General features: G+C 37.5%; 1 protein-coding gene across 6 annotated transcripts in view; it reads left to right on the top strand.

Moving 5' to 3' along the window:
* The window catches only part of C2CD3 (C2 domain containing 3 centriole elongation regulator), a 159,139-nt gene that overhangs the window by 52,442 nt on the left and 90,717 nt on the right, over positions 1-15,980 (top strand). For 5 of the 6 annotated variants that reach the window (XM_019036804.4, XM_019036805.4, XM_055356776.2 and 2 more), the window contains 6 exons: positions 1,489-1,643; positions 4,228-4,437; positions 4,929-5,041; positions 9,733-9,851; positions 12,398-12,520; positions 15,269-15,763. In XM_019036804.4, the coding sequence (XP_018892349.4) occupies positions 1,489-1,643; positions 4,228-4,437; positions 4,929-5,041; positions 9,733-9,851; positions 12,398-12,520; positions 15,269-15,763 (1,215 nt within the window). The remainder of the gene's footprint in view (positions 1-1,488; positions 1,644-4,227; positions 4,438-4,928; positions 5,042-9,732; positions 9,852-12,397; positions 12,521-15,268; positions 15,764-15,980) is intronic. The other variant, XM_055356775.2, reaches the window with a different exon arrangement.

The following is a 15,980-nucleotide window of genomic DNA, read 5'->3' as shown; positions in this document are numbered from 1 at the left end:
ATCACTTAAGGTCAGGAGTTCGAGACCAGCCTGGACAACATGGTGAAACCCTGTCTCTACTAAAAATACAAAAATTAGCCAGATGTGGTGGCGCATTCCTTTAGTCCCAGCTACTTGGGAGACAGAGGCATGAGAATCACTGGAACCTGGGAGGCGGAGGTTGCAGTGAGCGGAGATCGCGCCACTGCACTCCAGCCTGGGCAACAGACTGAGACTCCATCTCAAAAAAAAAAAAAAAAAAGTTGTATTGCTTCCAAGAAGACATTCTTATCATGCTTATTTAAATTAATTTGTCCCCCTATCACAGATCAACACATTATACCCCCTGACACGCTGAAAAAAGGGTAGTTTTAAATGATAGACTTAAAATAACTTTGGGTTTGTGTCCTGAATTTATATTATATTAGCAAGCTTTATGTCTTTTTTTAAAAATGGAACCCAGTAACTATAACGCCATCTTCTCTCTTTATTTTACATTTTGTGATGTAGAGGGCTAATCAGTCCATTGCAGTAGCTGCCTTTTCTCAAAATAAAAATGAATTGCAAGGGGCTTAGCCATTGGTTCTCTCATTAAGAAAATTTGTGACTATAGTAAACAGTTCATTTTAGCAAGATTAAAAGCAGAATGAATCATCTGTAGTATAGAATGGTGACAAAAAGTAGTCTTGGCTGGGTACGGTGGCTCATGCCTGTAATTCCAGCACTTTGGGAGGCTGAGATGGGCAGATCACTTGAGCCCAGGAGTTTAAGACCTGCCTGAGCAACATGGCCAAACTTCCTCTCTACAAAAAATACAAAAATTAGTCAGGTGTGGTGGCTCATGTCTGTAGTCCCAGCTACTTGGGAGGCTGAGGTAAGAGGATCACATGAGCCCCAGGGAGGTCAGGGTTGCAGTGAGCTGTGATTGCGCCACTGCACTCCAGTCTGGGCAACACAGTGAGACCCCGTCTCAAAAAAAAAAAAAAAAAAAAGTAGTCTATCCAGATAATTAGGTGACACCGTCCAAGTCATTTGGCCTCAAACTATGGTAGAAATACTGGCTTTGAAGCCCATGGAGATCAAAATCTGGCTTTACAGCTATGGATCATAAACAAGCTGCCTTACTTTTTTCAGCTCTGATTTTCTCACTTGTAAAAACTGAGATAAAGGAACCTTGTCGGAATGTGGTGAATATTAGAAATACACATGTAGCATTAAGCATAATACCAGACATATAGTCAATAAATAATGGTTATTATTATTGAGAATTTGAAAGAAGAATCTACCTTCCTTTATTTGCTTTGAACTGAACTTGTAGGTTATTTTTGTGAACTTCAGATTATTTTTGTATAACCAGGAGAAATGTGGGATTATCTCCCTGGTGTCAGTTCTTTCTTTGAGAGAATGATGTATGTACAGAGAAGAACTTGCTTTCTTTAGAGAAATGTTTCGTAGCTACAATTCCCAAAGCAGCAATCATTTAGTGTCTCTGTTTCTTCCTCTCCATAGAAATCTGATACCAGCATCAGTGATTTCCTCAGTGAAGAGGATGATATTGTCCCTTCTAAAAAAATAAGCCAGTCAACAGCTCTTGCCAGATCATCTAAGGTTCTGGAGTCAAGTGATCATAAGCTGAAGAAGAGGTCAGCAGGCAAGAGAAATAGGTGAGCTGCTCTGACTGTTTATTTAAAGGTAAACACAAAGGAATGTTATTTTCACAAGATCTCCCAAGGTGAAATGACCCATTTGCCCAGCACCATCAGAGTGATTAATTACAATAACTCAGTAAACATTGTAATTCTTAAAAATGTAATAATCTGAAAAGATGGCTAAATTTGTTTTCCATAGGTTTTGGGGAACAGGTGGTGTTTGATTACCTGAATAAGTTCTTTAGTGGTGATTTCTGAGATTTTGGTTCTCCCGTCACCCAAGCAATATGACACTGTACCCAATTTGTAGTCTTTTTTTTTTTTTTTTTTTTGAGACGGAGTTTCGCTCTTGTTTCCCAGACTGGAATGTGTGTGTGTATATATATATACACACACATATATGTATACCACAATTTCTTTATCCGTTCATTGATTGATGGGCATTTAGGCTGGTTCCATATTTTTGCAATTGCAAATTGTGCTGCTATAAGCATGCATGTACAAGTATCTTTTTCATATAGTGACTTCTTTTCCTCTGGGTAGATACCTAGAAGTAGGATTGCTGGATCAAATGGTAGTTCTACTTTTAGTTCTTTAAGGAATGTCCACACTGTTTTCCATAGTAGTTGTACTAGTTTACATTCCCACCAGCAGTGTAATAGTGTTCCCTTTTCACCAAATCCTCACCAACATTCTTTTTTTTTTTTAATTTTTTACTGTGGCTATTCTTGCAGGAGTAAAGTGGTATCACATTGTGGTTTTGATTTGCATTTCCCTGATCATTAGTGATGTTGAGCATATTTTCATAAGTTTGTTGGCCATTTGTATATCTTCTTTTGAGAATTGTTTATTCATGTCCTTAGACCACTTTTTGATGGGATTGTTTGATTTTTTCTTGCTAATTTGTTTGCATTCCTTATAGATTCTGGATATTAGTCCTTTGTCAGATGTATAGATTGTGAAGATTTTCTCCCATTCTGTGGGTTGTCTGTTTACTCTGCTGTTTCTTTTGCTGTGCAGAAGCTTTTTAGTTTAATTAAGTCCCATCTATTTATCTTTGTTTTTGTTGCATTTGCTTTTGGGTTCTTGGTTATGAAGTCTTTGTCTAAACCATGTCTAGAAGGGTTTTTCCATTGTTATCTTCTAGAATTTTTATGATTTGAGGTCTTAGATTTAAGTCCTTGATCCATCTTGAGTCGATAGTTTTATAAGGTGAGAGATGAACATCCAGTTTCATTCTTCTACATGTGGCTTGCCAATTGTCCCAGCACCATTTGTTGAATAGGGTGTCCTTTCACCACTTTATGTTTTTGTTTGCTTTGTTGAAGATCAGTTGGCTATAAGTATTTGGCTTTATTTCTGGATTCTCTATTCTGTTCCATTGGTCTATGTGTCTATTTTTATACCAATACCATGCTGTTTTGGTGACTGTGGCCTTATAGTATAGTTTGAAGTCAGGTAATGTGATGCCTCCAGATTTGTTCTTTTTGCTTAATCTTGCTTTGGCTATGTGGGCTCTTTTTTGGTTCCATATGAATTTTAACATTTTTTTTTCCTAGTTCTGTGAAGAATGATGAGGGTATTTTGATGGGAATTGCATTGAATTTGTAGATTGCTTTTGGCAGTATGGTCGTTTTCATATTTTTGATTCTACCAAGATAGGTATAATTTAAATGGTTAAGGAAGAAAGCAGAATTCTAGGTTGTATGTGTACTGTGATCACAACTGTGTAGAAAATATGCATAAGGAAAGCAAATGAGAAGGAATACACAAAAGTGACAATAGTAGTTACATTAGAATAGTGGGTAACTGAAATAAGGTCTGTGTCCCTTCTAGAAAAACCTAAATTTGGAGTTTCAGTTTCTGTACTCATATGTATTGTATAATGTATGTGTGTGTATATATGTTGTGTGTGTATAAGTGTGTGTATATATATATGTGTGTATATATATGTGTGTATATATATATATATGTATGTATGTGTGTGTGTGTGTGTGTGTGTATCTATATAGTATTTTTAAATTTTTTTTTTACCTGGGAGCATAGATTCAAATTACCCTGAATATACACTCTCAAACCTTTAGATTATATATTTTTTTTACATTTTTTGAGATTTCTTGTACTATAGGACCAGAATTCTGATAATTAAAGCTGTTTCCAATCCTTGATAACTTGTGAATCAAGATACTTGGCTGGGTGTGGTTGCTCACACCTGTAATCCCAGCACTTTGGGAGGCTGAGGCAGGAGGATTGCTTGAGTCCGGGAGTTCAAGACCAGCCTGGGCAACATAGTAATGTCTCATCTCTACAAAAAAATACAAAAATTAGCCGAGTGTGATGACCCATGCTTGTGGTCCCAGCTACTTGGAAAGTTGAGGTGGGAGGATCATTTGAGCCCAGGAGGTCAAGGCTGCAGTAAGCCATGATCGTGCCACTGCACTCCAGCCTGGGTGACAGAGCAATACCCTGTGTCAAAAATAAAAATAAAAAAATAAAAACTTGCTGCCCTCCCTTTTTCCTCATCTTGCCTATGCAAACTAGATTGTTTCATGTGAAGCCTGTAGCAGTATGCCTCACTGCTTGTGTGAACTCCTTTCAGAAATTTGGTTGAACAACAGATGCTCTCAGAAACTCCAGAAGATGCCCAAACGATGACACTAAGTGTGGATAGACTGGCCCTTTTGGGTAGAACACATTCAGTCAGAATCATCATCGAAACCATGGGAGTTCCTCCAGATAGTCCTCAGATGACCCCTGGCAAAAAAAGCTATGCTGGTCCACCACCTAAGGTGACTACAGCAAAAAAGCGGTATGTCTCTAACATGAGAAAGCTAAATTTGACATTTTTGGAAAGTCTGTCTGATGGTAATAATCAACAATTGCATAATACTGTGATTTGGGATGTGTTTTCATATGCATCATTTAATCTACAGAAATATATTGAATCCCCGCTAGATCCCAAGAACTGTGTAAGTAAGTATGGGACTAAAGAAAATTAAGATACAGACTCTGTTCTTACATATCTTACAGTTAGCAGGAGAGAGAAACATTTAAATGGCTATCTATAACATAAAGCTTTAGGGCCCAAAATAGATGTTTTGTATTAAAAGTGCTGTGGGAACACAAGAAAGGGAGCCTTTGATTCTCTCTGACAGGATTGGTGGAAGGCTTTGAAGAAGAGGTAGGGCCTCTGAGTACTAGAGGTCCTGAAAATAAGATTTCAAATATATGTTGGATTTATCAGACGGAAATTAGGCTTATTGTTTGGTTAGTTTTTAATCACTTTTTTTTTCTTTTTAGCACTTTCTTTGTAGAATATCACTTTCCTGTGGGCTTTTCGGAAAGCGGATTGGGAAAGACAGCTTTGATCACTGAGGTTGTTCGACTCGCCTCCAGTAAAATTACAGATGGAAGTAAGAGACACACTGGTTTTCTGCACCTTAGACATTCTGACTTTGGAAGAATTTTTGAATTCCTAATTACTCATTTGACTTTTTTTTTTTTTTTTTTTTTTTTTTTGACATGGAGTCTCACTCTTTCGCCCAGGCTGGAGTGTGGTGGCGCAATCTCTGCTCACTGCAGCCTCCACCTCCCGGGTTCAAGCGATTCTCCCATCTCAGCCTCCTGAGTAGCTGGGATTACAGGTGTATGCCACCACACCCAGCTAATTTTTGTATTTTTTAGTAGAGACAGGGTTTCACCATGTTGGCCAGGGTGGTCTCGAACCCCTGACCTTAAGTGATCCGCCTGCCTCGGCCTCCCAAAGTGCTGGAATTACAGGCATAAGCCATCACGCCCAGCCAATATTTTCAAGGCTGTGCAACCATCACCACAATCTAATTTTAGAACATTTTCATCCCCCCTAAAAGAAACCCCATACTTACTAGCATTTGCTTCACATTTCCCTCTTCCCCCAGCCCTAAGCAACTGCTAATCTTTCTTTCCCTATCAATTTGTCCATTCTGGATGTCTCATATAAGTGGAATCATGCAACTTGTGATTTTTGTGACTACTGTCTTTGACTTACCATAATATTTTTAAGTTTCATGTTATAGTATATATCAGTACTTCATTCCTTTCTATGGCTGAGTAATACTCCATTGCATAGATATACCACATTTCATTTATCCTTTCCTCAGTTGCTGGACATTCGTGTTATTTCCACTTCCTGGCAATTTTGCATAATGCTGCTATGTGAACATTTGTGTACGTGGTTTTGTATGGACTGTGTGCTTTCATTTCCCTTGGGTATATATCTAATGGTAGAATTGCTGGGTCATATGGTAACTTTATGTTTTAACTTTTTCAAGAACTGCCAGACTGTTTTCAACAGTGGCTGCACCACTTACCCACTAGCAGTATATTAAGGTTCTAATTTGTTTACATCCTCGTCAACACTTGTTACTTTCCATTCTTTTTTATTCTGGTCATCCTGGTGGATGTGAAGTGACATCACATTGATTTTGATTTGCATTTTCCTGATGGCCAATCATGTCAAGCATCTTTTCATGTGCTTATTGGCCATTTATAGATCTTCTTTGGAGAAATGTCTATTCAGATCCTTTGTTCATTTTCAAATCAGGCTTTTTGTTATTGAGTTATAAGAGTTCTTTGTATATCCTAGATGCAAGCCCCTTATCAGATCTATGATTTGCAAATATTTTCTCCCATTCTGTGGGTTGTCCTTTCACTCTCTAGATGGTATTGTTTACAGCACAAAAGTTTTTAATTTTTATGTACTCTAGTTTATCTGTTTTTTTTCTTTTGTTGCTTAGGCTTTTGGTGTTGTCTTTTTTTTCTAATTTGTTTTAAATATTTCAGATATAGAAAAAGGATAATATAATAGACATTTATGTTCCTGCCACCCAAAATTACAGCCACTTTTCTAATATATTCTGAGGATAGCTTTGCCTTGGTTCTCCAGTTTGATCTATGAATAGTTAGTTCATCAGTGTTAAGTTTATTCTCTGGGAAGTAGTTTGAGAAATAAAAGATGGGGTCCTAACACTCCTACTACATAGTCAAATAACTTTTCCTTTACAGCATAGTAACATGGGATTTTTAAATTTTTACTTTGCTTTGTTTTGTTTCCTTTTTGAAATAGATAATCCATTCACATGGTTCAAAATTGAACGGTTGCATCCTTGCAGACAATCAAGATTGTTGCTTTTATATCCTTCCTTAAGCCATTATAGATAGATAGATAGATAATGTGTGTGTGCATGTGTGTGTGTATATATATGTGTGTGTGTATATATACATATATATGTATATATATGTATATATATATACATATATATGTGTGTGTGTATATATGTGTGTATATATCAGCAAATATGTTTATTCCAGGGGTGTCCAATCTTTTGGCTTCCGTGGGCCACGTTGGAAGAAGAATTGTCTTGGGCCACACATAAAATACACTAACAGTAATGATAGCTGATGAGCTTAAAAAAAAAATCGCAAAAAAATCTTACAGTGTTTTAAGAAAGTTTACAAATTTGTACTGGGCTGCATTCAAAGCCATCCTGGGCCACTTGTGGGTTGGACAAGCTTGGTTTATCCCTTCCCCTGCCTCCCGTCCCCCATGTTTCTGCAAGTGTTAGTGCACCATACACAAGTTGAGTGTCCTTTCTTCAAAATGCTTAGAACCAGAAGTATTTAGGATTTCGAATTTTTTCAGATTTTGGAATATTTGCACATACATTAATAAGATATCTTGGGGATAGGACCCAAATCTAAACATGAAATTCATTTATGTTTCATATAGACCTTATATGCATAGCCTGAAGGTAATTGTATACAATATTTTTAATAATTTTGTGCTTGAAATAAAGTTTTCACTGCATTTTGACTAAGACCCATCACATGAGGTAGGGTATGGTATTTTCCACTCTGGCATCATATTGGCATTCAGAAAGTTTTGGATTTTGGAGTATTTTGGATTTTGAGTTTTGGGGTTAGGGCTGCCCAACCTGTACATGGTTCTGCACCTTGCCTTTAACATTATATCTTAGGAATTTTTGCATATCAGGACATAAAGAGGAAAGAGGAAACTCACAGATGAGGAAAGAGGAAACTGAGACATAAATTAATTAAGTAGCTTGTATGAGATCACACAGCTGGTTTATGGTAGAACTAGAATTTCAACCTAGCACCATTTTGATTCCAAAATGTGCCTTAATCTGTATTGCTTCTTAAACATTATTGTTGTTGTTGGCCACAGTGATTGATCTTCTCTACATTTTTCTGAGAAGGATTATATAGGAAATGTGGAATAAGCATTGAGCCAAGAATTGAAAGACCGGGTTCTAGTTCTGATTATACCACACACTAATCATATGCCTTAGGCAAAATCACTTTCTTACCTGTGGGCCTCTCTTAACAATAATATGGATTAGACTAGGTATTAATCTGGATCCCTTTCAACTCTTGAAAAAAATCTTCTCTGGGACACTGTTAGCAAGTTATTTACCTGAATTTCTTCTTCACTTACTGCCTTAACTCACTTTTCAGTGGTAAAAAATAATGAGCTTAAGAAACAGAATTATATAAGAAATATAGTAGCAGTGTAAGAACATACCCAAGTAGTAAGGAGAAATTGAAATAGGATTGTTTGTACATAAAGAATTTTACAGTGTCCAAAGTGCTTTTTCCTTTATTACCTCAGTTCATCCTCCCAGCACACCAGTGAGGTGCAGGTGTTATCTTACTTCCCTTTCCCAGGTAGGGTAACCAGATAAACTGATCTAGTGGATGTGGGCTTCCTGGCCCCAGACCTTTTGTTCATAGTTCCTGTGCATTGATCCACATAGCAAGGTCCAGATCCTGTCCAACAGTGCCAAGAAAAGTATAGAGTCGCCAGTTAATATGGCCAGAGATGAATAGAGAGATCAGTAGGTTAAAATGGGTCATTTGAATGAATGCTAGAAATAGCAGATTCTCTTCATACATAACTGGGCCTCTTGTGAAGATTCTTCAGATTCATGATCCATTTTAACAGCCTTAGCAGTGAATGGACAGGAAGATCATTTTGTAGGTGATAAATTGTTTCTGCGGTGGTAAGTAATAGTAAGTATTAGAACTGGAGCTTAAACTTATATCCTTTGATTCTGGTCTCAAATTCTTTTTATTTTATTTATTTATTTATTTATTTATTTATTTATTTGTTTGTTTTTGAGACAGAGTCTCAGTCTGTTGCCTAGGCTGGAGTGCAGTGGTGTGATCTAGGCTCACTGCAAGTTCTGCTTCCCGGGTTCACGCCACTCTCCTGCCTTAGCCTCCCAAGTAGCTGGGACTACAGGCGTCTGCCACTGCGCCCAGCTAATTTTTTTTTTTTTTTTGTATTTTTAGTAGAGACGGGGTTTCACCATGTTAGCCAGGATGGTGTTGATCTCCTGACCTCGTGATCTGCCCATCTCGGCCTCCCAAAGTGCTGGGATTACAGGCGTGAGCCACCACACCCGGCCTCAAATTCTTTTTATTTACCAGTTAAAACTCCATAGCCATGAGCACAAACTCAAATACCACCATCACTTTATCCACTTACACTTATAGTTATAGCAGAAACCCCTTCCTTTCCACCCAAGAGACAGACTACTTCGCCTGACACTACTAGCTAACATCAGTACCTGATAACTTGTTTGTGACAGTAAGAGTGTCCAGAAGGTAGGCTTATTTTTGTATTATAGTTTTTTATTCCATTCTTCTATTTATCCCTCATTGTTCCACCTCCAACCAGCCCCCTTCTTTTAGTATACTACCTACAAACTAGTCTTTTAAAAACAGTGCTATTACCTAAAACCCAGTGAAGTATATAGATATGTCTCCTTACACATCCAGTACTCATATGATTGACATTCATTTCTCATAGCAAAGCAGAGCAACATAGCACTGCCTGTCTTCTGCATACTATCTCCAGAGTTTTCTCTTTGTCCCTGCTCATTCAATCCTACAACCCTAGCACTTTCTGTGAAAGCACACTGACTCGATTTCTGCAGGAGATTTTAATTAAATTTGAAAGGGAGGCAGGTGATATCAAGGCATGAATTGATGATGACTTCAATTGGGTGGTGTGACATGTCTGTGTGTCTGGTTCTCCTTACAGAGGTGAAGTTCCAGCAGCGATTTGTGTTTCCAGTACAGTTTGGTGGCCCAATGATAGAGCACTGGTGGAATTCCAACCTCACTTTCCAAATTTATGTAAAGAAAACTCCACAGAAAAAGGTACTTTGAGTGATTTTGGCCTTTGCCTTACCTTCACACTAGGGATTTGGAGGATACCTAAAATTATATTCTTACCTAAACTAGGAATCTTCAGGTGCAGGCAGTACTAATAATCCATTGTTATTATTATTATTATTATCATTATTATTATTACTACTACTAATCTCTGCTGTTTGTCATGGGCCAGATATAATACTAAAGGCTCTACACGAGCACACTATCAATTTTAATCACCACAACTCTGTGAATTAGGTACATTATTATATTTGTTTTACAGATGAAGAAACTGAGATTTAGTTAACATGTCTAAGATCACTCAATCTAATGAAAGAGCCAGGACACCATCCCAAATCTGCTGTCTTTAGATCTCAAGTTCTTAACCTCTTTATTGTGCTGTTCCCTTCTAGAGAAAGGTAGCTATACTGATACAGGCTATTAGCCTTAATTTGAGATTCTACTTCCTGTTTGCAGGCAGAATACATAAGGTATCCAAGCCCAAAATAATATAGTTGTGAGTAGCAGTTCTGATCAACTAATTCCAAGTTTATAAAATTGCTTGCAGCTGGCATAATGTAAATCAATAAACTATAACAAGCAGTTTTTACTTCCTTCAATAAAAGAGTAGTCTTTATAATCTTTTGACCTCTTATTTGGTATGGATAGGATGAAGAACATCTTGTTTTCTTTTGTTTTTTTCAGAAGACATATACAATACAGGTCGTTTTTGGAAAATTATAGCAAAATAGGAATGGTGGGAAAGGCACATCATTTCATAACCTCAAGATAAACTCTATTAACATTTCAATGTATTTACATAGAATCATTTTCCTATACCTAATTAATGGCATTTTTTTCTTTTCTTTTTTTTTTTTTTTTTTGACACAGTGTCTCGCTTTGTCACCCAGGCTGGAGTGTAGTGGCGCGATCTCAGCTCACTGCAAGCTCTGCCTCCCGGGTTCACGCCATTCTCCTGCCTCAGCCTCCTGAGTAGCTGGGATTACAGGCTCCCACCACCACACCTGGCTACTTTTTTTGTATTTTGAGTAGAGATGGGGTTTCACCATGTTAGCCAGGATGGTCTCGATCTCCTGACCTTGTGATCTGCCCACCTCGGCCTCCCAAAGTGCTGGGATTACAGGCGTGAGCCACCACGCCCGGCCGGCATTTTTTTTCTAATTATAAAAGAGTTTTACGTATTTTTATAGAAAACTTAAAAAATAATTTTTAAAAGGCAAAAATTGCCTGTAATTCTGTCACCAAGAAATAACTATTGTTAACATTTATGACTATCTGCATTGTCTTTTTCCAATGAATACAGTATGTTGTATAATTTTGTATGTAGGTTTTATTCTTCCTTTTTATCATTTAGCATCTTGAGGGTTTTTATTCATTTTTCTTCAAAAATATCTATTTAATGTTTTTCACATAATTTTGTAAGTATTTGAAGGTTTATGATATATATGAGTTAATACCCTTTTATCAAACATTATAACAAATAACAGTTAATATTATTAGAAACTTTTAGTAAATGTCATTTTAATGGCTACATGTTATGCCATCATATGGATGTGCTATATAATTAGCTTAATAATTCCTGATTATTGGACAACTAGGTATATCTCATTGTTAACTACTTTTAACATATACATATTTGTGTATAAGCTTTTTATGCATTGTTTCTTATTTCTTTGTGTGTGTGTGTGTGTGTGTTTGTGACACAGTTTCATTCTTGTTGCCCAGGCTGGAGTGCAATGGCATGGTCTCAGCTTACTGCAACCTCAGCCTCCTGGGTTCGAGCGATTCTCCTGCCTCAGCCTCCTGAGTAGCCGGGATTACAGGCACCCGCCACCATGCCCAGCTAATTTTTTTGTATTTTTAGTAGAGACGGGGGTTTCACCATGTTGGCCAGGCTGGTCTTGAACTCCTGACCTGAGGTGATCTGCCTGCCTCAGCCTCCCAAAGTGCTGGGATTACAGGCATGGGCCACCGTGCCCAGCCTGTTTATTATTTCTTTAGTACAAATTCCCAGAAATGGAATTACTGGGCCAAAGAGCATAAATATTTAAAACTTTTAATATCTGTTACCAAATTTGCCATCCAAAAGCATATTGCCAGTTTATATTTCCAGCTTTACGCATATGACAGCCTCTCGTTTCTCCATAGCCTTGATAGCATTAGATATATTAAATTTTACAATTTCCCTAGTTTTAATAGCAAAAATTAGTGACATCTAAATTTTATTTTTTATTTTTAATAGTGAAGTTGAACATTTTGAGTAAGAATTAACTCTTAGTGATAGAAAAAGATAATCTTCCCACCACTTTGTGGCTTATAAAACCCTCTGTAATCTTATAGAGAGAAGTAGCAAAAGCCAGAAGAGAGACCAAAATATGACAGAAAGTGGGATCTCAGAGTTGTCTTAGATAATTAAGCTTTTTTCTTCCTGAATGGTTTCCTTTATAAGCTATCATATGTTGTCACTTTAATTAAGATCCCCTGTGGCTTCTCTTTAATTAATCTAAATGTTCTCTCTCCTTCTTTCTCAGCCAGAAGTCATTGGATCTGCGTCACTTTCTTTGCGAGCTGTCATTCAATCAGAGCTGCTTTCTTTCAGTGATCAACTTCCAGTGCAACAAGAAAATGGTCAGTCTCCATTTGGCCCCCTCAAGGTATGTAGATATACATTCAGGAAGTCAGAAGTATTTGCTGAGTATGCATTATTGGCTGGCACTGAGGATATAGCAGTGAACAAGAAAAGCAAGGTCTTTGATCTTGTGTAGCATCTCTTGAAATAGAGCAGTGGAAGTACTATGAAGGAAATAAATGGTATGATGTGATAGTGAGTACCTGTGAGAAAGTAGGAGATGGTGATCAGGGAGGATCTTTCTATGGAGGTGAAATAGAAGGTGAGATTTGAAGAATAGGAGGAGTAAGTAAAAAACACAGAGACCATTCCAGAGAGAATAACAGGTGCAACAGCCCTAAAGCAGGAGTGGACTTGGAGTCATCAAGGGATAGAAAGTTGCCAGAGGATAGTGAGCAAGAGAGAGAGTGGTAGAAAGTAGGGTGGAACGGTCAGGTAGAAGCCATATCATCAGAGCTTTGTAGGTAAAGGTAAAGAGTTTAGATTTTAGCCTAAGATCCAAGGAAAGAATGTTGAAGCATGGGACTGACATCATCTGATTTCCATTTTACAAGATTACTGTGTGGAGAATAGACGGCAAGAGGAAAGAGGGAAATGGGCTGTGGCATTAGTCCAGAAAAGAGATGATTGATGGTGGCTTAGACTAGAGTAATTGAAATAAAGAAGGAGAGCAGTAACTAAGTGTGCCTGGTAGAATGAATTCTGGTATATAATTCATTGGAGAGAGGGTTATTTCCTTGTATTCAGGTGAGTTAGGATTTCTTAGATGACAGAATCTGAGTGTGTGGCTTCAGTATAGCTTTGTCCTGGTGAGTTTTAAAAATCAGCTGGGTGCAGTGGCTCAAGCCTGTAATCCCAGCACTTTGGGAAGCCAAGGCGGGCAGATTGCCGGAGCTCAGGAGTTCTAGACCAGCCTGGGCAACATGGCTAAACCACATCTCTACTAAAAATACAAAAATTAGCCAGGAGTGGTGGCACACGCCTGTAATCCCAGCTACTCGGGAGGCTGAGACACAAAAATCGTTTGAACCCAGGAGGCAGAGGTTGCAATGAGCCGAGGTTGCACCATTGCACTCCAGCCTGGGCGACAGAGCAAGACTCTGTCTCAAAAGAAAAAAAAAAAATCATCACAGCCATGCCTAAAACATCCTGATGGCTCCCATCACCCGAAAGATAAAGTACAAGGCTTAGTATATGACCCTGGCCTACCATTTCAACCTTCTCTCTTACAGCTTCTCTACCAATAACTATGTCACTCTATGTAAAGAGTCAGTAAGGTATCATGCTGGTTCATGCCTCTGTGTTTTTGTTATTGATTATCATACTGCCTTTTCTTCTTGAAAGCCTTGTCTCTCTTCTTGGTCTTAGTAAATACCACTTTGCTTTAAAGACTTACACAATTATTATTGCAAAAAATTAACATCACCTACTCTTGCTATCCAAGTTATAGTTTTTGTCTGCCTGGTTCATTCTGGACTACAAAGTTTAAAATCAGAAAGGGGTTATAAATAGGATTGATCAACTAGAAATTTTTTCTGTTCTGGCTCTTTTGAGAGAAATACTATTCTGGATAGATTGCTGTCTATATTCAACAGAGTAAAAGAACCTTGCTATGTAACACTTAGGATTTCAGATCGAAGAAACAGCAAGAACCTTTTACCCCTAGTAATTGAGTCTCCTAACAGTTAGTGACCACTTCTGTTCTTCAAATTCATCATTTATACTGCATCCCTTTTCTTTTTTACTCTTTAATTATTTAGACTTTTTTTTAATACCCTTTACTGAGACTCCCCAATTCTTACTATTTGTCACATTTTCTTTATAATTGTCTGTCTGCCTCTTCTCTCTCTCTCTCTTTCTGTCCCTTTATCTCTTCCCCCCATACATGTACATACACATTTTTTTGTGAACTATTTGAGAGTAAGTTGTACATCATGCCTCTTTCCCCCTAAATTCTTTAGTTTATATTTTATGTATTTCCTTAGAACAAGGACATCATCATGCATAATACTCTAGAGTTATAAAAGTCAGCATAGCATTGATACTATATCTGCAGGTGATACTGAGATTTCACCAATTATACCAGTGCCTTTATAGCAAATATTTTTTTCTAGTCCAGGATTGTCTATTGCATTTTGTCAGATCTTTCTAATCTCCTTTAGTCAGGAACAGTTCTGCAGCCTTTCTTTATTTTTCAATATGCTGATATTTTTAAGTAATGCCAGTTATTTTAAAGAATGTTCCTCCACTGGGGTTAACCTGAATCACTTATTACTGTGATGATTGTCAAATGGTGATTTCTAACTCTACCGTCTCTTTTGCATTTATTAATTGGCATTCTATATAGAGAAGCTGTTTCTTCTCTCATATTTATTTTATATCAGGATGGATTCATGGATTCTTATTCAATAGTTTATAATCCATTACTGTTATTCATTCTGATGCTTAAGTTGTCCTAGATTTAGCCAGTGGGAGCCTCTTCAGCTGGATTCTGGGTCCTTTAAACATGGCTCCATTCTTTTCTGGGAACTATCTTATATTCTGGCATAACTTGATCTTCCAGGCTCATCTTTTGTTATTGATAAATCATCTGTCTAGTTTTTCTTAGTCTAGCAAGTTAATGTATATGCATTCTGTTAATATTCTTACTATTAGAGTGTTTGAGGATGAGTTAATTCGTTTCCTAATAATCTGATGTTGTTTCCAGCCTCAAAATTCTAATTCCAATTCTAAAGGACATTCTTATTGACTCTTCTCCTTTTGTGTTTTACAGGTAACCATGGAGCTTATTACAGATAACAAAGATTTCACTGGTATCAATACTAAGTTAAGTGGCAACACCCATTATACCCCACTTTGTGCTCCTACAAGTCCAAATAAGGCACTACCAGAACTTAACCAAGATATGACCTGTACCAAAAATCCACAAAACTTAAATCAAATTCATGAGGAAACTGCAAAGAAAGCACAGAACTTGGTGCTCCCCAACCGAAAGTCACCAAGCCCTGTAGCACCACATCCTTCAACCTTCGTAGCTACGCCAGCCTCCCATAATTTAGTCAATCAGACAAATGGGACAACAAAAGAGAGTGCTTTGCTGTTGCATGTGCTGTTGATGGTGCCAGATGGGAAAGATTTTATTAGTGGAGAATCTGAGAAACAATCACCATGCAATGTTTATTTAAATTGTAAACTCTTCAGCACAGAGGAAGTCACCAGATCTGTCATCGCATGGGGCACAACACAGCCGGTCTTTAACTTTTCTCAGGTAACTTTGTACATTCCATATCCATTAGAGGAATATAAGGGTGAGAGACAAATGCCTCCCAAATTATTATTTCGTCTTAAATCTAGAATGTTCAGACTAGAAGGAACCTTTGTAATTATCTGGTGTACAGATTCAGTCCCACTATTGGATGGGAAGAGGGAAAGTCATTGTCAACATTTTAAAACTGTTTGTCTTTATTTCTATTCTGTCTGAGTTC

Source organism: Gorilla gorilla, chromosome 9 (assembly GCF_029281585.2).
Source record: "Gorilla gorilla gorilla isolate KB3781 chromosome 9, NHGRI_mGorGor1-v2.1_pri, whole genome shotgun sequence".
In the NCBI taxonomy this organism is placed as follows: Eukaryota; Metazoa; Chordata; class Mammalia; order Primates; family Hominidae; genus Gorilla; species Gorilla gorilla.
The sequence above is the reverse complement of the archived record's forward strand: the minus strand, read 5'-3'. Positions and strand labels throughout refer to the sequence as shown.